At 46.0% G+C, this 24,965-nt stretch overlaps 1 protein-coding gene across 5 annotated transcripts in view; it reads left to right on the top strand.

The window, feature by feature from the left end:
• The window catches only part of COA1 (cytochrome c oxidase assembly factor 1), a 53,457-nt gene extending 31,728 nt beyond the window's left edge, over window positions 1-21,729 (top strand). For 3 of the 5 annotated variants that reach the window (XM_074890690.1, XM_074890943.1, XM_074890761.1), the window contains 4 exons: window positions 13,615-13,717; window positions 16,601-16,752; window positions 18,687-18,763; window positions 21,392-21,729. In XM_074890690.1, coding sequence (XP_074746791.1) covers window positions 13,624-13,717; window positions 16,601-16,752; window positions 18,687-18,763; window positions 21,392-21,488 — 420 coding nt within the window. In that variant the 5' untranslated portion in view covers window positions 13,615-13,623 and the 3' untranslated portion in view covers window positions 21,489-21,729. Of the gene's footprint in view, window positions 1-12,740; window positions 12,955-13,503; window positions 13,524-13,614; window positions 13,718-16,600; window positions 16,753-18,686; window positions 18,764-21,391 lie in introns of those variants that run through there. The other 2 variants (XM_074890858.1, XM_074891031.1) reach the window with 2 other exon arrangements.
• The last annotated feature ends 3,236 nt before the right edge of the window (window positions 21,730-24,965 follow it).

Raw genomic sequence — 24,965 nt, 5'->3', positions numbered from 1 at the left:
CAGTACAGAGTTCTTGAGCTGAATTTCCATCTGAGTACTCTTGAATACTGCAGCACTAAATCTCCTTTTCCTGCAGAGTAATCTAGTTTCTTTTTCCCAGAAAGAATTATATTTTCCTTTTTGTAAACAGAGGCCACATGAAACACATGGTTGTCTTCTGAGCAAAAACCTCAAAGATCATAGCTTATATATATTAAAAAAACAACAACCCACAAACTTCTGTTTTGAAGCTAAATGCAGTTTTTGAGTCTATCAGCATTTTTTATTCCATACTAGTTCTCTGCATAGTGGAAAATATACACCCTTAGGAGGATAACAACTATGATAAGTCGTTAAAAAACAAATTATCTAGGAAAGTAATTTTTTCCATTATGAAAGTGGCTTGTCATATATTAGTGAAATGAATTACTCACATAGCACACCTTTCACAACCTCAAAAGAATTAGATTATGGCCCATACGTTCCCACGTGTAACAGGAGTAGCTCTCCTTTTTGTACATACACCACTATCACTCCACAGTTTCTGATTATGTTTTATTCATGTGTAATCATAAATCACTCACAAATCAGTCCAAAGCCTAAAACTAACCAAACCAGTTCATATTTCTGGCATGAGCTATTCTATTTGCACGTCTTTCCAGATTAGAACATTTTTTGTTGTGATATGGAAAGACTCCAGGTACGTGGTGTTCAACGGGAAAAGGTGACAGCATGACATTTAGGGGATGTATGTGTGGGGAAGGGAGGAAAAGCAGCAGGGAAAGAAAGGCACATTTCCTTTTGACCCACTCAGTAGAAGAAAGTCAACTGAGCAGTAAGCTACTCAATTCATCCTTTGATTTATCACTCTGCTTTCTGGGACTGTTCAGAGTACAGAAGGCTCAAGGGGGATCTCATCAATGTATGTAAATATCTGAAGGGAGAGTGTGAAGAAGAGGGAGCCAGGCTCTTTCCAGTGGCACACAGTGACAGGGCGAGAGGCAGTGGGCAACACCCTGAATCACAGGAGGTGCAGTCTGAACATCAGGAAACACTTTTTCACTGAGGGTGACTAAGTACTGGCACAGGTTGCCCAGGGAGGCTGTGGGGTCTTCATCCTTGGAGATACTCAAAAGCTGTCTGGACGTGGTCCTGGGCCACTGGCTGTAGTCAACCCCATTTGAGCAGGGGGGTTGGACAAAGTGACCTCCAGGAGTCCCTTCTGACCTCAGCCCTTCTGTCGTGCTGTGATGCTGCTTTGGTCTCTTGTCAGTGAGAAAGTAAGGTAACTCATTTTCTTGGTGGCTCCCTTCGATCAGGAACAGCAAATTTTAGAAATGCGAAGGGTGCTCCAGCAGCCAGGAGCTCTAGAAGGGACCCCAACAAGCATGTAGAGTTTGCAGTGGGAAGGAATGAAATGCTTCTGGGGTCAGGATGGGCAACCTTACATCTGGCAAATTAATATAAACAAAGCAGGAGTGCAAGTATTACATATTACTTCCACTTCAGTCACTCCAAGTAACATTGCTATCCTTTTTGTTTCAAGGAGGGACAGCTGTGACATAACTAATAAATACACTTCAAGTATCACCTGATGACTACAGCTTTGTGCCAGTGGCATTGGGAGCACAGGAGGGATGCTGAGAACTACTGTGAAAGGACTTGTCATGTGCAAAAGCAAAGCAGAGAAACCTGGATGCCTGAATTTCATGACATTTCATTTCAGTGCAGACTTGGTGGTTTCTGGGGTTATAATCATGTTTTTCAGACTGATTTATCGTGTCATTCTCCTGCACAGGATGAAGATAGCACATCAAGGAGTGCTTAGGTCCGGGAGCTTTACAGTGCCAGTTGCTGGTGCTGCAAGCTGCGATACTTAGCTCTGGCCATAGACAAGAATCCCAGACTTTGGGGCTGCACTGTGATCACACTGGGGGAAACATAGAAAAAAGGGTCACACACCTCCTCCATCTCCTGTGACTAGCTTGTCTTCTTGCATGCCAGCTCTCCTACATGCTACGAAATAGCTGAGCCAGACTTAACGCAGCGGTGGGCAGCAGAAGTTAAAAGGCGAGTTCAGTGCCAGGCTCAACACTGCCTTTTCTCAGAACATCATCTTCTGAGAACAGCTTCCCGTCAGCACGGCAAGACAAGGTGGCAATTTCTTTTTCTTCCTGAAGTGCATTTAGCAAAAGGGCAGGATAGAGGAGGCCGAAACTTTCCCAAACATGAACTCTGTAATGCTCAGCTGACTTCAAGCAAAGGTGCAGCACTTTCAAACCATGCCTAGCAAATTAGGGCAACCCTGATAAGCAAGATACAAAAGTGCAATTGCAGCTTTAATGTAGAAGTAGCAAGTTTCTGTCTGTCATACTAAAAATACAACATCTTGCCGAGTTACAAAGGCGGCAGCATTTTTTCATACTCTGCAGTAGACAACCCTGTTATCAAATAATAATGCCACTGGAAGTGGAGAAGGAGCTCTTCTCACATCTTGTTCTGTTCTGCCTCTGCTTCTAATAAATACAAGTGCCTGCAGCTGAAAAGCTCTATGCTAAAGTGCCCGGGTTTCTCTAACAGAGACCTCAGAGAAGCACTGCTGGGGTTAACATACTGTTTTGCCCAGGCATATACAAGTGTATTGCAGAAGGCACTATGCAAATAGTGTTCACAGAGTTTATAATTTCCTGTTGGAACAGCAAAGAAAAGAAGGTCATTGATTTAAACCAGAGAATACAAATGATTTCCTGCCCACAGAGCTGCCAAATGCTTGGAGTTATTGATTTTTTTTTCCTCCCTGCTGCTAACCAAACACTTCTGGTCCTGTCATGGGCATCATCAGCTTATTGACTAAGTAAACATAACCCATTAAGCTGAACATTTTAAAAATAATAGAAAATTACAGTGGCTATAGTAAAAAAACCCGTCTGCATTCCAAAAACATAAAAATAAAAAGGAGAGGAAAAACAGTTCCTGCAGTTAATTAACTTTTATGTAGATTCAAGTTTCTGGAATTTAGGTTTGCATCCAAAAGAGAGAGAAAGGAATAAATTGAAAGAAGACTGGGGAAGAAAAAGTCCTTTCCTAAAGAAGCCAAAAAGGGGAGGGTGCAGGGAAGTGGGGACTTCAAATTTTAAAACCCCAAGGAAAAGAAAAAATTATTGCAAAATTGAGATTGAAAGGGTAAAAAGGTGTGGCAGCAGCATGGTAAAGGCATGCTTTTATTTACTTATTTATTTATTAGCAGCAGGAGGTCTGTGCTGTTGTCTGAATAATTTTTTTGAAGGCAGAGCTGAGCACAGCTGATGCCCGGCCTTGGAACATGTCAGTTTGAAGATAGCACGTACGGTATTAATAAATGTAGAACAATACTTGCTGTCAAGTTGGTTACAAGGCAGTAGTTCACTGAAGGGGGCCTGACAATGTCAAAAAGCATTAGACCAGAGCCAGCAAATGCTTTATACGCTACAGCTGAACCCAAAAGATGAATTGATGCCCTGGATCTGACTTTAAGGCATCTGTCTGCTCTGGAGAGCGTGTGTTTGTCTGAAGAAACAGGGAAACAAGTTGCTTTTCTCTCCTCCTCCAACTATCTGCCTACAGACAGAAGACAAGGAGCAAGACTCAAGAGAACAAATCGTAGTGTGTTGTAAATGGACACGGATGCCTTGCAGACAAAATAATCTTCAAAAGTAGGAGCACATGCTCAGGAGAGGTGTTTAGAGGCAACTCCAAACAGCAGGGAGACAGCTACCAGGCTGGGATGCCACAGGGAGGGCTGGCTTTCCTCTGGGACTGGCTCTTGCAGGTGCAGCTGCTGGCTTCGCTGGCCAGGAGCCTCGCAGGCCTTTGGTGTGAGAGCGAGCAGCGAGAGAAGAGCCACTCGGGAGAGACACCAGGAGGGAAGTAAACAAGCAGATTACAAAGTGATGAAAAATAAGGGTATCAGCCTTCTACAGTGACTTAGAAGAAGGTGTGACCATTTCCTCCACCCCCTCACCCTCATGCCTGTCGACTGAAGAATACTATTAAGGCAGGTAGTCATAGATTATTAATGACCTGTTAACAGCTTCTTTAATTTTCTAATAAGTGCCAACTGCGGCTGTTGTAATTATGCTGCTGGTCCTACAACACGCCCTGTGCCAGGCTGCAAAATACTTTTTTTTTTTTTTCTGGAACACATTGTCCTGCCTCTTAACAGACGTGTACTACACATGGGCAATTTCATACCTTAGTAAAATTACATCTTAGGCTGTCAGAGCATTTTGCAGCCTATAAATGTCGCTATCTTCCAGCGAAGTAGGAATCAGGAAGTGTTTAGTCACTTATTTTTACATGTGTGAATTGAGACACTCAAAGTTTATGGTTTTAAGCCACAGTGATACAGTGAGTCAGTCCCTGAGCTGCTTGTGAAACCTGGGAGCACTGTCTTCTGCTTTGCCAGCACTGGTGTCCTATGAACTGCAGTAACACTGAGTAGGGGCTTTTTCTATCTTAAGCAGAGGTCCCTAGGAGTAACATTGCATAAAAGTGATGGTATCTCTTTATCACTCTTCCTAATTCCCACAAAGAGAGCTGAGTAGTGTGCAATGAGAAAAGAAAACAAAAACAAACAGAAAAACGTGTGTGTTGTGGTCAAAGGCAAAGTCTTTCCTCTGCAGCCTTCAATTGAAGAAGTCTGTGGGCATGGATCCCTGCCAGCGTCATTAGCAGCAGTGATTCCCCGCTAACTGCTCCTGTTCCCTCTTCTAATGGATCACAGCACATTTATGTGTCTCGTATATGCCACATTTGTCAAATTTCATTGTATTTAGCCCTTGGTAATCTAGCATTTGATCAACAAACCCCACAGACAAGTATTTGAAGGTTACAGTAGCAATAAGTTTATGAGGAAATAATATATGTTGTTAGCAGCCCTGTTTGAAAGCTACTAGTGAGGGTGTGTCTTGAAAGTGCCGCAGAAAGCAGCTTAATTTTCAGAGATCCAAGCATGTTTAGGAAACAGTGATCCTGTAAAGCTATCTCCTGTTGAGCACACACAGAGCACCCAATGTTTCAAAAAATCTCACCCGTCAACAGTACGTAAAAGTGTGGTTTGTACTTTTGTCTGGCTCTTGGACTGCCTGTCACACCTCCTTGCTGGGCAAAGCCCTATGCTGTAGCTCCATAGGAAAAGCTTGTCCCTGTATCCCTAAAGGTAGGTTCACTATAGGAAACAGCCCCGGAGTTGTGCTGAACCTGTCTAGGCTGGTAGGTTTTAGCCAGAGAGAGGGGATGGTGCTTGGGCAGGGACACAGCCCAGGTCTCTGGAGACCAAGTGCCTGACCTGGCACAAGCTTCCTGCGAAGTCGTTCCATGTTTTTCTGCTGCAGCTCTGCAAAATGAAAAAAAAAAAAATCCATGCCTTCCCTAATTGGAGCTATAGAAGGACCTAAGATGTAGTGAATAAAATAGAGGCATCATTTAAAGCATTAACCAGAGAGAGATTTTTTCCCTCAAATCTTTCCCCACACATGTTCTGAGGAGGAAAATATGGATTGCAGTCAGCTGTTCTCTGAAATTCCTCTTGCCCTGACTCATTTTTGGAAGAGAAGCTGATTCGCGTCCAACTGTCTTGTGAGCATCCAGCATCTTTTCCTTTTTCCAGGGGCGGATGGATAAATCGGTAGCTGCTCCTCAGATCAAGTTAAAGGTCTGACTCCAGATGCTGCACGTGCAAATGGTGTGGCAGGTTCCACTACTTCCTTCACCCTCTTTTGCTCTCTCCATCTCCATCTTGCACAGCTCTGTGCACGTCAACAAGCTGGATCTGTCTGAATGGAAACCTTCAAGTATTACAGGAGTTGTTTTGGTGTTTTTTAATGGTTCCCATCATAATTTTTTTTTCCTCTTTTGTCTTTCTGAGAACAGAATGTTTCTAGGTCAGAATCCCAGTTGGTCTTGTGCTGTTTTTGGTGTTCAATGCTTATTAAAAAGTCACGAGTCTTTGAGGCTATTTTTTCCCCAGATCTTAATTTGTGTTAACAGATTTAGCTGATACTGAACCAGTTCTGCTCATATGGGCAAGGACCAATTTCTGGAAACAATCCAGATGTCCAAGATGTTCAAAAGTAATTAGTTTTCCTCAAAGCCTTAGGCTTTAAGTGTTGATCTGATGTGTTTCAAATGGTCAGCATTTTCTGAAGGAGGGGCCCGTCTAGGGAGGGTGTAAAGATGGGCACTTGAAATAAACTTACCACATCTGAGAATCTGGGGGGATTTAGGGCAGCATTTTATTTATTTTGTGTTTTCACTAGGAAGTATGAATAAGAGCAAGGTGTTTGTGAAGTGCCAAAAGTAGGTATTGCCATAATACTATATAATAAAAGGCATTATATCAGCAAGATGTTTGGCCTTAGGGCTGCAAACCTTCCCGTCTCCACTGATATTTTTAAAGGCTTTGTAAATTGAGCTCCATGCTAATCATAGCAGAGTAGGTCCCATCTTTTACCCCCTCATTTCTAGAAGCAGACACATCACAAGGGAACAAGCATCATATGATTTACCCTGTGTTCCTGCCTTAAACATTTTTTCCCTGTGACAGCCTCTCCTGGCATTCAGTTCCTTTAGGTCACTGTCTCCTGCATGCCTATTTAATGCATGCATGTGGATTGTATTATTGAGTTAGTAAGACTATAGACAGGCGTAAGCCTTATCAGGGTTGGAGTTAGACTGTAAACTTCCAGGCAGGTACTAACTTCTGATGTAGCCACATACAGCTCCTAGCCCAATGATGTCTGCGGTACCTCTGTGAACTTCTGTGACCATTTTCTTTTCTCTTTACAAGGTAAAATTTGATCTATTGGCCAAGAAGTTTATTACAGACTCTTGTGTTTCTCAATGTTTTATCCCCCATTGCAGGATTTAGTAAGTTGACTTAAAGCTTGATAGGTTGTTGGTTTTGGCTTTGATAACTTGCCAGTGTCTTTGGCATAATTAATGTATTGGACACAGATAAATGGCCACAGACTGGCATGAGAGCGAAGTAGTTGCCACTGCATAGAAAGCATTGCAAGCTCTTTGATCTTTCCATGAGAAATGGATTGGTACTCTTCACTGATCACTCACCTTGCAGGTTCAGTGAACCTATTCTCGGAAACTATATACAGAAAATACACATCACACTATGAAAACCTCCCTGGCTTGATAGTCCACTTCTGCTAAGCTCCTGCTAAGCATAGAGTGCTATTCCCTCTCATCCTGGCAGCACGAGACAGTCAAAGGACTGTATTTGCTATTTCTTTATGTGATTCTTTTGTTTTAATGTGCCCATTTGGAAGCTGGCCTGTGACGCAGGCTGTGGGGAGGCACAGGTACAGCGTGGAGCAGTTCTTTTGAACATTGAATTGCAACTCTCGTGACCTCACTCCCAGCAGCAGGAAGCCAAGAAGCTGTCCTGCAGCTTTCTCAGGTAAACTACTCACTGTTAAAACCATAAACACCACTGATCTTTTCTTCTTGTACCTTGGATATAACTTTTTCATTTACCCTACTTATGAATTCTTACTTTTAAATCCTTTGCAATTCACCTCTAAAACTCAAAAGGTGAACATTCACACCTTCCCCCCCCCCAGTGTCCAATTACAGAAACATACAATTAGGGATGTTAATGACAGATTATTAGGCATTAACCTATAACGCCATGCTCCAATAGCAGCAAAAATGGGTCACACTGGAGGTATAATTATTCTGCTTCTCCAATAACACGCCCTAGTCATGCCTTTTTTTTTGCGATATCCCTCCTATTTCAGTACAAAGCATGGGCAGCTCTAGTTGTCTTGGAGGATGATCTGGGGTGGGTTGTTGAAGTGGCTGGCACACGAGCCTAGCCTTCAAAAAGGCTGAACAAACTAGGATGTAGCGTCTGCGCAACTTGGGAGAAAAGCGAAAAAGGATTTAGGCACCTGCCTTTGTTACGTGCAGTTAGGAAAACAGTCTCCGATTCCCAGAGGGTTAAACCAAGGGATGGCAAGAGAAGGCTCCTCGGACAGCCCGGCCCTGGTGCAGTGCAATAGTCTGCAGGGGAAGAGGGCATGTAGGGGGGTGAAGGTGGGCAGGCAGGAGGAAAAGAAATGCAGTACAGGCAAGCCTGCCGGATGAGACTGTAGCTTAAGAGCATATGGGGAAGTAAGACTCTGATGGTGCAGTACAGAAGATACAGGAAGATATATAAATATATAGAAACGTGCAGATGAGAGCGCCCAAGAGAGGAGAAAAAGGAAATGAAACTAAATATCTGTAGGTACCACGTCAGGCTTTGTACTAACTGAGCAAGCCATCTGCATCGTAGCATGTGCCCCAGGAGATGCGATACAGCTACAAGAATAAGGTGGCTGTTTAGAGTCCTTATTCACTCTATTGGCTACTTTCACGTTCCTTGTTAATTAGCTAGCAGCAAAGGCAGAGAATAAACTTATCACGGTTTCCTGGCATGCCAGTGATCTTCCTTGTACACAGAGTTGTCCCTTCAAAACATTTTAACCAGGGTAAATTACACCTAGGAACTGATCCACAAGGCGACCCTTGAAAGGACCGTTTCAAAGCTGGCTGAAAAAGTGTTTTACCTCCCTAAATGCCAAAATAACATCTTTTCAGTGCATTTAGAGAAACCACTGAGAAAAAAAGAGCATTACTTCTACTTTTTGTTTGACTGTCTAACTTCTTCTCTAAAGTTACTGAGCTTTTGGTGAAGGCAGATCAGACACGCAAAGCCTTGGTATTTCTCACATGCTGGCAGGGAGCACAGTGTACTTCTCAGAAATGAGGTAAATATTATGTTGAGACTATTTCTGTGAAAAAGAGGAAAGTAATATGCTGAAATGATGAACCTGTGAAAACACTTCTGATGTACTGTCCTCTCTTTGGTGACAGCACCAATGATGAAGGTATTTTGTAGACAATGACTGTCAAGAAGCTGTCTCTAAAATCTTGTCCTGGCATGTTATTACTACAGAAATTGGCTCACACCCAGATGCCTTATGGATCTTACAAGATCAATGGATGGGCAAGAGAGCAAGAATGTGAAATACAAGTGTGTGCTTGTGTGTGGTTTGCCTGACATTACCCTCATCTCCTGTGACTTCCATCACTACTTGGGTGGCTTGCAGAAAAGCTGGACCTGAGGCTGATGCAAATCCCACCAACCTAAGGGAGAGTTTCATTGCAGAAAGGTTAGGCAACACTTCCAGCCTTGAATTTATATGCTCAGGTCCATGTTCAGGCCTATTGATAAGTTTGAATTTAATTTAATAGTAGCCTTTTGCCACACGTATTTAGTGTGTCATGCCAACACCTCAGGACTACAGTGGTTCAAAGTGGTTTAAAGGCTCCCAGCTGCTTGTATTGGTGGCCTGGCAGTATATTGTCTTGGCCAGATGGGTAGGCAGTGGCCCAAATTGAGATAGCCAGCAGTGATCACACCAGGTTTGCGTGGATCAAGTTGTTTCTCTCTGATTTCAGAGCAATATTATTGTTTACTGTTTGGTCTGTGATAGCACCCAGAAGCTGGAGGTGCTGGTGGAGCTTGGTAGTGCCAGGAGGAGGAGAATAAGAAAGAGGAGGAGGAGGAGGAAATGCCTTCCCCAAAGAACCTGCAGCCCCAGCTCCCTCTCTTGGGTCTGAGGCAAATAAAATGAATGTTTGTGTCTGGCTGAAAATGTCCTTGCTTCACCGCCACCTGCCTTTGGTGGAGGAGCCTGAGACCAACGTCTGCCACATGAATTTCAGAGACTAAAACAGAAAATCTGAATTTGCTGGAATAGGGAGAATCTCTTAAGTCCAGCCTATTTTTAAAAGATCCTCTGTGGAGAAAACAAAGTCTAATTAAAACCAGACTTTACTGTTGCAGTAACCTACCATTTCACATGTGACCCTGGGAGTCTTCCACCTCTCTGGGTTTGTTAAATCTTGTTGTTAACTGCCTGAGTCCTGCTTAGTTTCAAAGTCAAGCCTGAATACTACCTTCTCCACTGTATCTTACTATTTTCAAGGCACAAAATGAACATCACCCTTATTGGGAGGCTCTGCTCTTTAATATTTATTTTTAGAGAACACTACTTATAATGATTTAATGTCTCTTCTTTTGGTAACTGTAGGCTCAATGTTTTTGTGTGTGCTAATCTCTACTTAATCTTTCTTACCACTGCAAATAGCATGGGGGAAAAGATGTTTTTGCAGAACAGTGTAGCTTAGAAATTGTGCTTTTTTTAATTACTGGCTGTGAAGAAATCTGTTTTTCCACCCGTTGACTTGCATACTTTTTAGTGGTATAACAGGTTCTGAGGGGAGATCTCCACCGCAGATAACAACCTGAATTTCCCTCCTTAGGAGGCAATTGCAGGTTGTATCTGTAAAATTCCCCTAAATGTATTGTCTTACAGTTGCTGCCTTTGTGGCAACTGAAGTTGAGGGGGTTTGGTCCTTCCATTTAATAGCCTCTACGCTTTGCAGGCGCTAAGTAATTTTCAGCAAGGTTTAGAACAGGAGGCACAACTCTGGGCATGCCGCTGCTTCCCTTCCCTAGCGAGCCGTCTCCATGGCACTTCAGCAGAGCAGCAGATGGGAGCAGCAAACACGGTTGGCCAGAGGGCAGAAATCCTAGCGATGAGTCCTTGCAGACAACAGCTCCTTACTACGTTTTGGTCTTCCACAAGCTGACAGCATTAGTATCTCCAGCGTCATCATTCAGAAGTCAGCAGCACGCAAAAGGATGCTCAAGGATTTGGATGCAGTATCTGGATATCCATGCAGCAAGACACCATGATGGCAGGGGAGGGGAGCAGCAGCTCTGGGCTCCAAGGACACCTCTGTCCTTGCTTTTGGAAGCTAACAGGGAATTGTGGGATCAAAGAGAAGGTTTGCAAGGTCTTGAGAGGCTTGTTAAAACGTGTAGCTCTGAACCTCTTCCCGCAACGTGCTGTCATAGGACTGGCTTGGGAAAACAGCTGAGAAACAAGTGGGAGGAGAGCATCAAGGGCTAGACTGGGGATGGGGTGGTCCAGCCTGCGGGCTTCCCACTGTGACCGAACACAACCAATGGAGATGTTCTCCCTGTTACAGCAACGAGGATTTTTGCAGAGCCGGTGCGGGCTGCACAACGTGGGCGCATCTCAGCCCCCCCACATCCCTGCCTCACCAGGACCAGCAAGGAGTTATTGTTGCAGGCAGGGGCAGCACATCAGGAGCAGCCATGAGAGCTGCATGGGGCAGCAGTGCTTACTGGGATCATCAGTTCTCAGCTGCCAAGCTCCCTTGCCAGATGGCACCATCCCATCCCGGCACCATCAGGGCGCTCGCGGCCGCTGACCTGCTGGGAGCGGAGGTGGTGCTGAGACATGTGCTGTGCAAAGCTTCTCACTTTCCATCCCCCTTGTTTGGGTGCGAGCAGACCGTGAGACCTAACAAACCTCAAACCCGCTGACAGCAAGTTGCAGAGCCTCTAATTTCCGCCCTGTGCTAGGCAGGTCCCCTGAGCCTTGGTCAAAACCTCCTTGCTGGTGCAATACCTCTGCATCTTCCCACTTTTACTCAGCAAACTGCTGGCAGCACCCCCCACCGCCAGAGGTTTGCATTCAGTTACCCTGAATTTCATCACAGAAAGCAAATTTTGCCTGGTTGCAACTTTGAAAGGGGCAAAAACAAATGCCATGGGTCACAGCCTGTTATATCTGATCCGCTCTCCAGATTTACCACCTTTTTCTTTTTTTTTTTCCCCCCTCCATTATGTGGTGTTGGTGTCAGATCCTCCTCCTGGCCAAACGGATCTTATGGGAAACTCAGTTATTAATCAGATTTTACAGTTTGAGGGAGGGGGAAATAATGTTACAAATTGTGATTTAAGGAAAGATGCAAACACAAGTGGGTGAGCAGAAAGCTCTCTCTGTCCTTGTGAAACAACTGCCACCATTTCTCTACTTCCTCTGCTGCAACATCTCACGCTGCTCAAGTTCCCCAGGGGAAGTGAAGATGAAAACTCATCAGAGAAACAGATCAGGAGTGAGAGATGACTGACTGTACCAATGGCACAATTTGGGGATTTTGGGGCATAAAATAGGCATAATACCCACGTGTTTCTACCTGCAGGTTGCTACCGTCACTAGCCACCTATAAATTTGAAGTAAATTAAACAGTAAACTTAAGAGCTCTTAAAATCAAGGGAACTAGTTAACAAGCCTTCGACTAAGGGATAGCATGTGTTATGGTAGATGGAAGTTGTACCTGGGTTGCATTCACGGTTTCCCTTGGGCTAGAGGACGCAAGAGATGGTGTACGGTCATGTCAGTAGAGTGGTGAGCGCAGGGAGGCTGCCCGTGTCACCCTGACCCGGCCACGAGGGGAAGGAGTCCTGACATTTGCCTCTCCACCCTCTCTAAACTGTGGTTGTCAGCTGAGCAATACCTGACTAACGCATACCTGAGGGATGCTAGAGGTGGTTTTCACAACAGGACTCAAACGGCCTTGCCCAGGTCACATTTCTGTAACTGGTTTGGGCCTCAGTTTATTAACCAGCTCTCGCTGAGTGTAACACTTAAGTCACACCATCATGGCACAAGGATCGAGGTGTGAAACCTTTGGGACTAGAAATTCCATACAGCTTCCTCAAGTATTCAGAGGCTAAGGGTTGTTTTCCCTACATCAAAAAGGGCAGCCTTTTGCTAATTTTTATTTCTTTTTTTTTTTTTTTTTTTTAATTGCTGTCAAACCATTCCTCCCTACCATCCCAGCTGCGAGAGAAGCAAGAGCATAAGCCGATACTTGGATGCTCCGTCAAGTCCCATCCTGCCACAGCCTGAAGCAACGTGCTACTCTCCCACTGACGACTCAGCTCAACTCCTACTAACCTGTTGTGGGCAGGAGCATTAGCTCAGGCTCTTCAGGCCACACGGTCCCCCTCTTACCCAAACCGTGGAAGCGTTTAGTAGATTGACTTTCTCAGAGGTGTTTCTTATTCTGCTGGGTCATTCATTCAAATGCCAAAATTGTGACTCATTAAAAGGGCAAGCTTGGGCTGGGGAGTGCAGGAAGGAAGAAAAATAGCTTGCAAGAGCCTTCCTGTTTATCCACGGCTTGGGAAAAAAACCAGCACAACAGAATACACACACCCTGGCTCCATTATCTTTGCTGGCACAGCGCTGGCTTGGCTCTGTCCCTTACCACTGCAGGCCAAATCCAGCCCTGCTGCGAGCATGTTTACTTTAGAGGATTTTACTCGAGAGAGAAATCTGGCCCCCGGAGCCTGAATGCTCACAGTGTGCGAGCGAGCGCACAGGCGCTGGGAGCCCCCGCAACAATGCGCCGTGGTGCTGGCCCCTGGCCACACCGGGGAGGTCATTTTCTTCTCGGCAATTAGCGAAGTGGTGGCATCGCTAAAAGAAGTTGAATAAACACATTCAACCCGGCTGGGTCCCCAGTTTGTTCTGTTCTCACCACCCTTCCTTCTGGGCGCGCGGTGGGGCCCCAGCGAGCAAGAGCCTGATGGTTGTGCACTGCGCTTTCATTCAGGCCTGGTTGGAAAGGGCTTTTAGGAGGAGGGGAGGGGGGAAAACAACCCTTTAGCTTTCTTCTTCTACAAGAAATGTCTTCCCTTTTTCTTTTCAGGGAGGAAAAATGCCAGCTTCTCTAAGAAAACTGCAGCAAATGGCTGTTTTCATGGGACTGTTCAGCGGCGGGGGATGCATCGTGATGTATAATCTTATGCAAAGTAAGTCTCGGTGCTGTTAGCAACCTTATTTCCCCTCTGCCCCTTTCATTTGCTTTTGTGTAACGGGGAAAATAGCAGCATGCAAGATGTGAAAAGCGGATGAAGTTAAGGGAAGTGTGGCTGAGCCTCTCTGGTTTCTGCCTCCACGGGCTCTGCTTTGTTCAGCCCCAGGGCTGCTGCACGCATTGCCAGAGGCGGGTATTGCATAGGGAGCGGGCTGCTGTGGTCCAGAGAAAGTCTGGTTTCTGGGGGCATCTCCTGAGGGTGAAGTGAAAGCTTAGGCAGTAATGCAGGTTTCATTTCTTACTGAGATTTTACAGCTGGGCAGGAAAAGAGGACCATCTGTGAGAAGGTATTAAAGTCTAGCGGTTTTATCTGTAAATCTCTCTGTGGTGCTGGCCCTTAAACTTAACACGCCTGTGAAGTGCTAAGACATCGTTAGTTTCTCCTGAATGAAGGGCAGATAAGAGCACTCAGCACTGAGAAGACCAGGACAAGGAGAGAAAAGCTACACAAGTGCCATTGCTGTTTATAGACAGTTCTAGTTGCTACATGTCTTTGGCTGAGAGTCCAAATTATTAGACCAAATGATAGTTATTTTTTCTAAAATGGTTTCTAGATCTTTAGCATCAGACCAGAAATAGGCTTTGCCTCTATCTCAGGGGGTGCTATAGGCCTCTTGGCCCTATGCCTCTCCCTTGCTGGTACTATCAAGTAATACTGCTTTTCACCTACCCTTATATCAGAGGATGCTGCCAGAAAACTGTAGCCAAGCCTGTTCCTCAAGCCCTCAGATAAGCTCTGAAACCTCCCCTTCATTTTACACGTATTAATAACAAATCAGACAAGGCTGGGAAGCAGGCTTTAATTTTAGGCAGCTCATGCCCTCAAGCTCTGCAGTACATGATGGATATACGATCCTCTTACTCTTTAAAATATTGAATCTGGCTTTAGCAAGGACATTAGCATTTTTTAATTTTCAGCTTCAGCACTGTTATCTAGAAATCTCTGGGGGGGGAAAAAGTCACCCCTCGTGCTATACAGAAAGTCAGAGGGCTTATTCCCCGCATCACTTAGCTGTGCAATCAAGTGGCACAATGCGATGGCTACTTCTTGCTCTGTTGCAATATCAGTGGCTGCCGAGTAGCTGTCTGATAACTTGGTGACAAGCCAACCAGGCTGTCAAAAGGACACTTTCTGCTGCAGAGTGTGTCCTTCTGTAGCCTCCAGCAGACAGGGGAGCCACACTGGGACTCTTCCTCCCTTGGCCTTCACCTAGGGTTATCCCAGTTCCTTCTGCTATCCCAGTGCACAGAACTGGCCCATACTGGGACCTGTGAGTAGCAAGTGGCTTCCATAGTGGGTGGTGGGAGCAGGGGGAGAGGGGTGCTTCCCTGCCCTTCCTTCAGGCTGAAGGGAAGTCTGCATACGTGCGGTCTCTGTGAGGGCTTGTTCAAACACTCAGGTAATCCTATTTCTGCTCTCTCTTCACCTCCACACCCTCCTCACAGGAGCAGTGTCCCCAGCCAACCCCAGCTTGCTTTCAGTTCTCCTACTGAAAACGCGTGGACAAACAGATTAGTCAGGCATTTTACGTCCAATATGCAAGAGGCTAACAAGGAACAGCAGAGAAGGAGCACCAGGAAACTTGAACCTGTTTCCCCTCCAACCTGCAGGATGAGCACAACATACTGTTAACATGGTCTGGGTGGCTGCTTGCCACGATCCGTAGGCACTAAAGGCTGGTGTGCTGCAATCCCTTTTGCTGGAGCTCCTTAGGATGGCCCAGGGGGCTGGGGAGGACCAGTGCAGGCTGAAGCCTAGCAAAGCTGTTTCTATGCCAACTGGATGCTGCCTGCTCACAGGGGATGCCGCTAATTAGGGAGAGGGGGCAGCATCCTTCTGACTCGTGCTCCAAGAGTCATACTGACAGGCAGGAGACCAGGAAACAAAGCCTACACCTTGTTTTAAACTCTTTGGAAGGGAAGAACAAAGTTGCCAGAGTAGGCTTTTCACACGTGCACACTCTTAGCTGAATTCTCCCCTTCTTGATGACAAGAGAGTGGAGTTAGGCTGGCGTGAAGCACCTCTAGAAACCTCAGCAGGCAAACCTTAAAACTGTTTATAAGCAAGTCTCTGCCTCCATAAGGAGAGTCGGCACCTTTGCAGCCTCACAGCTCTGCACTGTGCAGTGGTCACCAGTGGACAGCATTTCCCAGCTGTACGTGGTAACCAGACACCAGTAAATAGCAGTTTACTACAATTGTCTTCCATATGCCAACACTGCAGCATCCAGTCTACTGTGCTATTGTTGCTGCTTGACCATTAACTCTAAAGGTGCTTCTTTGTGCCCCCCTTTTCATGCACCCGTCCGTAGAGTTGCAGCTTCATGGCTGCCACTTGAAAAGCTGTAGCAAGACCACAGCAAGAGTTTCACAGCAGCTGTTCTGTCTCACACCAACGTCTGTGAAATAGTGTCCATTCTTAAAGTATTTTCTGTACCTCCTTTAAAAATAATTGAATTACATTCAGAACATTTTCAGATATTCATCCTTACGCTTTTTTTTCCCTGTTATTCCTTTTAGATGATGTACAAATGTATGAAAAGCAGGGAGACACAGCCATAAGCTGAACTGTGTATCAGTATGGAACAAGCTATATTCAGACCCCTCTTCACTTAAATGAGCTGAACAACATTACAGTTCAGCACTGCTTCTCTGGTGTAAGGGTGTGTTTCCTCCTTTAGCCAAATTTCTCCTAATTAGTAGTTTTGGACTGTTTTTCAGGGAGGGTGTGGCAGTCTGGAGCAAATGTCTTTTTCTTTTTACTTATGTTTTGATTTTAAGTGAACAGTCTCCTCACTACGCTGTTTCTCTCACCTAGAAAGTTTTGCCAGGACCCAGTATTACCAGCAGGCTTTGGAGCAACTGAACAGCCATCCCGATGCCCTGGAAGCCCTGGGTGCTCCCCCTCTCAAGGTTCACAACATCCGACTGACGGATGGGAGTAATCGTGTGGACACAGAAAGAGCACGGGTAACGCTGGGGAGGTGGTGTCACAGGGTGGCTTCCCAAGGCCTTGGGTGAGAAGAGATCAGCCGGGGGATTTTCAGCAGGTCACGAGTCACCTGGGGGCACTGGAAGGCAGTAGGATGGGATGCCAGTTGATTTGAAAGAGGGACGGATTTCCGGAGCATAAATCTATGCTCTAATGTGAGGGACTAGAAACAGCAAGAGCAGCATCTTCACATGGTGCTATATGGGCACATCACAGAACACCAAGGGACCTCCCAAGCCAGTCGATCCCCCTCCTGCTACTCTAAGCCACAAAATCATTTTCAGAAACATATCAGACCCAGCTTTAAAATAGCAGCTGCCCCCCTCTCCCCCCCAATACATCCCATGCTAGTTTTTAAAGCCTTGTTCAGAACAGAGTTTTATAGCCACTTAGGAGCTACGCTGTGGTACAGCACAAATGGTGTGGTTTTTAAAAGCACCTGTAAGTCTGTGCCATGGAGGACGGCTGCCCGGCGTGGGGCTGAGCGCTGGGGTTACGTAGTGGCTGGAGAATGCTGCGCTGGGTGCTGAAGCATTGCACAAGGCTGCCTTGCGTCAGCCCGGGGCTGGGCTGAGGCAAGCCTTGCAAACACAAGTCCACTTCCACTCTGGGTTGCTGCCTGAAAAGGACTTTCCATCAGTGTTTTTACCCCTTAATCCAGGGCTGGCTGCCCTTTCCTGGTTTTGCTAGTGACGCAAAACGTCTCTAGAGACCTCTCCAGGCAACAGCACTGAGGGATCTCGTCACATTTGCATCATTTGGTACCTCCCGGTGAGTTGTTGGGAGTCCTGGGGACCAAGCAAGGGCAGTAAGGAATGGGACAGATGGTGCAGTGAAGAAGAGGGGCTGTCAGGACACACACCAAAAAAAAAAAAAAAAAAAAATCAACCTTCAACCAACTCACATAAAATTCCACTTTCTGTCTCACTCCAGCCAGGCTTCACCCACATGACACCCTGGGTCAAAACATTTCCCAGGTTTTAGAGATTTTACCAGGCAGCATATCCAAGGACACAAATGTGGGGAAAACGCACAACCTCTTATGCTGATTGTAAAGAAGAAGAGAACCTGTCCCACCGATATGTTCCTGTGTCACTGTGTAAGAATGCTGGTCTCTCGGGTGACTCAGGGTGAAGTCAAACCCTGCCTTCTGCCGACCTCACCCATGACACAAACCACCAACTTTCTTCTCCGCATTTTTATGCTCCTGAGAATTCACGTTTTCACAAAATAAACTAGTTAATCGTTAGTGATTATATCATAGATCAATTTACTGACTCCACAACATTCCTAGCTCCTGGGCCTGTTGGAGAACCCTTGGTATTTTCCCTTTGTGATGGCAATACCAGCAGCAAACACTACACCTGAAACATTTCTTTTATTCAGATTTTATACCAAGTGCAATTAGCTGTGGTCAGTGCTGCAGCTTCTAGCTTTGTTTGTTAAACAACTGAGTGGCAGAATTTGTGACGCTGACAAAAATCATTGAATGTCTCATTGCCTTGATGCATGTTAATGGACTGATCTGTAGAGGATCTCAACCTACAGGCTTGTTATGGTTATGGGAAGCTCTGGCACAGTGCAGGTCACCTCTGGATCACCATGCATTCTGGTAAGGAGAGGTGTTTGCTCGTAAATATTTCAGAGAGCGAGTGGTTTTCCCTGGGGGTTGCAGCTGTAACACAGTGCATTCTTTCAGCAGAGAGAGATTAATGTATGGCAGAACAGGCATACTTGTATAGCACGCACACCTTAGCCGTTAGGAAAGCTTAGTGAAACTCTGAAATATGTTAAAAAAAGAAAAAAGAGTTTAAGTTAAAAGGGAGGTGTTGCGTCTTTGACTGTAGAAGGAGGACATGGCCATTTCAGTAGCATGCTTCACTGAATCTTTAACATACTTTTACATCTGCAGATAAAGTTACCGGTATCCGGAACAAAATCAGCGGGGTACCTCTACATTAACTCAGAGATGGACCACGCCCGCCAATGGTGCGTACTGGGAGAAGCAGATAGATGCAGGGAGAGAAGTGGTAGGAGAAGAGAGTGGAGCAGGATATTTGTGTTAGTAATCCATGTTGCTGAGATCATGCACACCAAGGAAGAGGAAATTCATGTCTGAAGGTCTTGTGAAAGCTTATTACTGTCATTATGACAAAAACCATAAATTAGTTGAGAAATATATTCATTCAGCCCTATGAGTACAAATAGAAGAACAACATGAGCCATTAATTTGTGTGAAGTGTGTTCTGCAAGCTATAGCTCAGTATATATACAAATACAGGGTGCCAAGGTAACGTATTGTCCCCTCCCACCCCTCTTCTCCCAGAAGGTGCAAGACTGTTGAACAGCAAGTCTAGTAGAGGTTTTACGTATTGCAGTAGAGGAATTATTTTACACATTACATCAGAGCCTGTCAAGGTGAGCTAAAAATCATGCAGGAATTTTTTCAAGCTATCCAACATGGTCTTTATAGTTAAAAAAAAGTGCTAGAACAGATATATTACAGTAGGAGGATGCTCTGACTCCACATCATGTAGTAGCGACTTTACATTTTCATAGTACTGAAGCCTGAAAACCTCTCTTGTCAAGGGTAAATTGTTTTCTAGAGCTAAGCAAAGAATTACTACACAAATTCAAAGTCCATCTTCCATTGCAAAAGAGGAAATTTCATTAGATGCAAACCTCCTCTCATGTACTTGTTCTTGGAGTTTGTTAGGAGCTTCTGTCAGCTCTATTTAGAAACTCAAAGCAACAGCATTTTTGCTCAACTTCCACCAGCCATATGGTAATGTTTTCTTTTCATAATTAGATGAGCACAATTTACTGGAATTCTCTTCCACGTAACTATGGGAAGTAAGGTGTACAATGATGGGAGGAAGGCACTAGACTGGGACTTGAGAGGCTCCTCCTCCCTAGTGACCAGAGATACCCCCAGAGGCCCCGACCACCTTTCTTGCACACCTGCACTTCCCTGGGGGCCAGGGCTCTGATCTCCTCACTCCTCCTTATTCCTTCCTCACAGATGGAGGGAAATAGCAGTTCCCTCCTGTTTCGCCAAGTTACTGTGAGGATAACTGAAGATTGCAAGATGTTAAACTACGGCAGTAATTGAAGTGCATACATATCTCTCAGAGTTTTGTTTTAAATGGAGGTCTCCGTGCATTTCTGCAAGCTTAAGAGGGGAAAAAAAGAAAAAAAGCATCTTCTGTAACAGGGTTTGTGGCAGACAAATCTGTCAGACTCGATCATCTCTGCCTACGTTGGGGCTCTGTGCACAGCTCCACCCGGGGCTAGACTGGACTTGGTGTCCTTGCGCCCGGCTGAGGAACTTGGAGTAAAATGGCGGGTTCCCATCTTCTTCATGAAGAGGAGCTCCCGAAATCCCCTATAGTGATGACAAACCTGTAAGCTGGCCATCCTGGTGGGGCTCTGCAGAGCGCGGGGAGCAACCAGACCCACACAGACACAGTTACATGGCGCGAGGAGGTCAGCGCTCTGGGCAAGAGTAGTTGAGGCTCCTGAGCCACTGAACCGCTCCTGACTCCGAGTGTGCCGTCTGTCCATAGCGCTTTATTTATTTATGTGGTTATAAAAAAAAGAGGGCAACTGAAAAAAGGGAAATTTAGAGTACGTGAGCTGGTTTGGACCTGGAGGAGGAGGAGGCGTTCACCCCAGCACAGGCAGCGCAGGGATGGGGAGAGGGCCCAGAGGCAAGGGCGACCCAGGCACCAGTCCTGCAAAATGGCACTTGCCTGCCCCGCAGCGAGCGGGAGGAAGGGCTGAGACCCCAGGCCAGGCTGGGGGGAGCCAGCACTTGCTCCTTCAAGCCCTGTTATAAGCCAGGCAGTTGCTCGTCCGGGGTCGGATGGAGGCGGAGGGTTGGCGAGGGAAGAGCCCTGCCACAGACCCGTCTCACAGAGGTGTGGCCGCCTAATTATCTAATTGTGTGTACTCAGCACTGACTCCAGCTACAGCAGAGCTGGGCAAGCGCCAGGAGCTTTTGAAAAAAATTCTATCTTAGTACCCCAAAATAATAGCCCTTCCCAGCTGGAAAAGCAGGATGAGTAGTCTCACAGAAGTGGGTTTGGAGCAGAGCTTAGAGGAAGGAAAAGACTCCCCGCTCAGCCTCCAGCAAAGGCAGTTTTCCTTCTCCGAGTAACCACCATCGTACCCTGTCAGGGTTTCAGCCGTCATGTTGAGCGATCACACAGTGTTCAAACTCCTCCAAGCCAGGATAATTCCTTAGCAACACGGTCTGGCTCCAAGGCTGGAGAGGAGTGGAGCAAGGAATGCACCCGCAGGATGGAGAGGAAGAAAGGCACTGGGTCGGGGGAGGAATGTCCTGTCTAAAAATAGCTGGCAGGATTTTATTTGAGTTGCAACAAATAGGAACACGCATCCCAGACCTTTAAATCTGGGCTGTGCTACACTATTAGGGAAAACAGCTTTCAGAAGCTGGCACTCGCAAACCAAGTTTTAAAACACTTGAGAGAATTTTTAAAAGCAATGAATGCGTGGAATGAGTTGTTTCACCATGCCAGCTGTTTCTACACTGACTTTACTACTATGTTAAAAGTGATTGAAATAAGTTAAAAAATCTCTTTTGGTTTCTGTCAGCTGGTGCCTTCAGGATGTCACCTTAAAACTGCGGGATGGTCAGAATATTCCTGTTTACCACTCCCCGGTGGAAAGCATTGGTGTGCAAGAAGGCTAAAAAAATCAAAGGCAGCTGCTTCTCCACCTCCCATTGAGCCAAAGGAGCCATTAATCGATTGCCTCCTGCTGTGTCTGTGAACCTACACAGTTGTCTCAAGCGACAATTTCACTTAAGTGGGTGCTCTCAAGACAATTTTCTCTCTAAGATTGACCTCATCATTGTCATAATTGTTATTTCTTTCTTTTGCTGGTTTATTCATGTGTTCAGCCAAAGCCTAAAATAAATATCTTGCAAAAGACTTGCTGTTCCAGAGAAGTCATGCGTTATGCCCCATGTGTGCTGGTATTATGAATTTGAAATAAATAAACAAAGTGCCAGGAAACTGAACTTTTCTACAATTGCAGACCACAGTCAGGACAGCTGGGCTGCTCCGTCATGGCTGCAAGACTAAGTCAGCTTCTCAAAGCAATCCCCTTGCTGCTTTGGTTTCCCCCCTGTTTCTCAACGAGGTGTTACCTAAAGCAGGAGGGATGAAGCAGTGAAGGTGAAGCTCAGCAGCAGCCCCCTCCACTCCTAATGAATGAGTCACATATCAGGTAAATTTGCACCCTCACAGTCATCATTAAAAAGCTCATGACATAGCTGGGGCCACTCGCTGTAGCTTCTGAATTCCAGGAAGAGGCTCGCTGCTCGTGCTGCTCACGCTGCAGGTTACTCAGAAGCCTCTGCTTCACACCAGCACTGCCCGACACGAGTTCGGGGGGAGCATGTTTACGTAGGGAGGAAAACACCCAGGAGGTGCAGAAGGGGTAAAACGCTGCCATGGCTCACTCTGACTACAAGGGATTTTGACTGGGCCTTGATTCTGTCAGCCAGGTAGAGAATTGACTGTCACCAGGAATAAACAGAAAACAAAACCACCAAAGCTCCCCCCATCCCAAACTGCACATTCAAACAATTGCAAAGCCTAAGGCACCATCTGAGACAGTGAAGAGACACAAGTAACTGTCCTGCCTTCATAACTTGAAGTAACATGCAAGCCATTAAGAAAGTGCACAGGGAAGAGTATTTTGGGTTTATTGTAACAGAGCAGCTTAATCAAGCTGCAGCTAGGGAAGGCCCAGATCTTATACCACTCAATTCCCTTCCCACCCTGCCCTGCCTCCAACTCAACATCCAACTTTGAGTCCTAGAAATCCACCAAAGGTTTGCAAGAGTGATGAGTATTAGAGAAGGGAGAGCTGGAGCAAAGGATCATTAAAGGGCCAGCCAGCATTTTCCTGCTCAACAATGACCCAGCAAACTGGCTGAGGTGGCTTTTGAACAAGTCTGAAGAACACATGCCAAAGCAGAAAGAAGGAGATACTAAAGGACCACAGCAAAGGCATCTGGACAAACTATTTCACAAGGAAACAATACACGTGAGCTTTACTGTGGGACTCAGGAAGAGCTGCCAGGACGAACAGCACTTGTGCGACCTGATCCAACCCTTAAGAATGCCCAACAAGCCAGGGGAAGGATTAGGATGAATGACGGAGAGACTGTGTCCCAGCTTTAAGACTGAAATCACTCCTATCTGGTTTCACAAAATACAAATGGTGTGATTTAAAAACATTAGGCTTGCACTACTGCAGCCCACCTAGCAAGAAAACCACCTGGGAAATGTGGAGCTCTCCCAGCCACCTGGTGTCTTAGAGCTTGGGCAGCTCTGGCCTTTGGTCACTGAAGAAGTTTGGTGGGGAATCAAACAGTTGACAAGGAAAAGCCAAACCAACCACTTCATCCATCAATTATCACTTCCCTGGCTGCAGCTTTGACTCATTACCCATCTCCAAAGACGCTGTGGTTGTTGAGAGCAACCCCAGCCCATGCAATCCCCGTGTCTGCACTAGGAGCATGTGGCACGCTGCCACGCACCTGCCTTTTGTCACTGCTGGGCGCTTAGTAAGCCTGGGACCTGCAGCGGCTACAAGGTGTACAGATGTCCAGGAAATCCAGCCACGACCAGCCCTGCCCGCGGCACAACGCTCGCTCACCACCCTCCCATCTCGTGAGCTGGCACGCGCGATGTCCCTGCTCTGGCCTCCCAAATTGCTGCGCCACAACACCACCGCCTGGCCCAGCTCTAACCCTGGGTGTCCCAGGCCTGAGGGAGGCACCCCCACACAAACATTACCAGTAACACTGCAGATTTTATTACCTTGCTTGAGGAAGCAGAGCTTCTGAGCAGGCTGTGTCTTTCGCTTCCCACCCCGAGGCCTAGCAGAGCACCCCTTTAACTTTAGGCACTCCTGATCATCCTAACCAAACCACGGGTTCATCAGAGCTGTGCGAATGGGCAGTATCATCATATCATACCAAGGTCTCTCTAAATCAACTCTAAACCTGGAGGTGGAAGCAAGCAATGCGTGGAGCTGGAAGCCAGCAGATTAGAGCAGGACAAGAGAAAAGTTACACTTAAATCCCTGCTTTTGTTTTACTACCTAATAGCAAACAGAGAATTTCTTACCTCTTGACCTTGAAGAGCCTCAGAAGCCACTTCCTCTCCCTGTTTGAGGCCTTTTAAGAAGCACATATTCAAAAGGAGAAAAAAGCAGCAGGCTGGTGTGTTCAACACTGAGCTGCTTTGGCCTCATGGCTCCCATTAAATACACCACAGCCCACGGGTGCTGCTTCCAGAGAGGACACAGGTGCAGCAGGAGCAGCCAACAGAGCTGGAACACACCAGGAAAAAGGGAAGAGCAAAGGTCTCAGAACCACCAGCAGCTGCTGAAAACCCAAATAACTTCAAGAGGGCACCTGGGCACCCCTTGCAGTCTTCTTCTGAGGAACACTGGAGCAGGTTAGGTTGTATTTAACTTTGTTAGGTCATTGAAGCACTAATTCATTATAATTGTAATGTATTGCACGTCATTCAGCACCAGTGTGGAAAATAATTTCATTTTTATCAAGAAAATATTAATCTTTTGATAAAAGACCCTAACCCCCCTATTAAAACTCCTTTAGAAAGCCGTTCTTTTCTACTCACAGAACAGTTAAGATCAGGAGGAGCCTCTGGAGATCGTCTGCTCCAACAGCCTCACTCACAGCAGGGTCAGCTAGAGCAGATTGCCTGTGGCTGTGTCCAGTCAGTGGTGGAGATCACCAAGGATGGAGACTCCACAACCTCTGGACAAGATACCAGTGTACAACCATTCTCACAGTAAAAAAAAAGCATTTTCTTATGTTTAAACCGAATTTCCTGTGTTTCAGTTTGTGCCCATTGCCTCTTGTCCTGCCACTGGGCACCACTGAGAAGAACCTGGCTCCATCCTCTTTACTCCTCCACCACAGGTATTTACACGCACTTGTAAGATTCCTCCCTGAGCCGTCTCTTCTCCAGGCCGACAAGCCCAGGTCCTCTCAGCCTCGTTAACAGGCACTGCAATCTTTTAATTGTCTTAATAATTTTCAGTATGTTAAATAATTTCTTTTAAATTGGATTGAAAATTTGCATAGTTCCTTTTCCAGTTGTTGGTGTGGTTAAAACCACCA

This window comes from Strix uralensis, chromosome 1 (genome assembly GCF_047716275.1).
Source record: "Strix uralensis isolate ZFMK-TIS-50842 chromosome 1, bStrUra1, whole genome shotgun sequence".
Taxonomy (NCBI): Eukaryota; Metazoa; Chordata; class Aves; order Strigiformes; family Strigidae; genus Strix; species Strix uralensis.
Note: the sequence above shows the minus strand (reverse complement) of the source record. Positions and strands in the feature narration are given on the sequence as shown.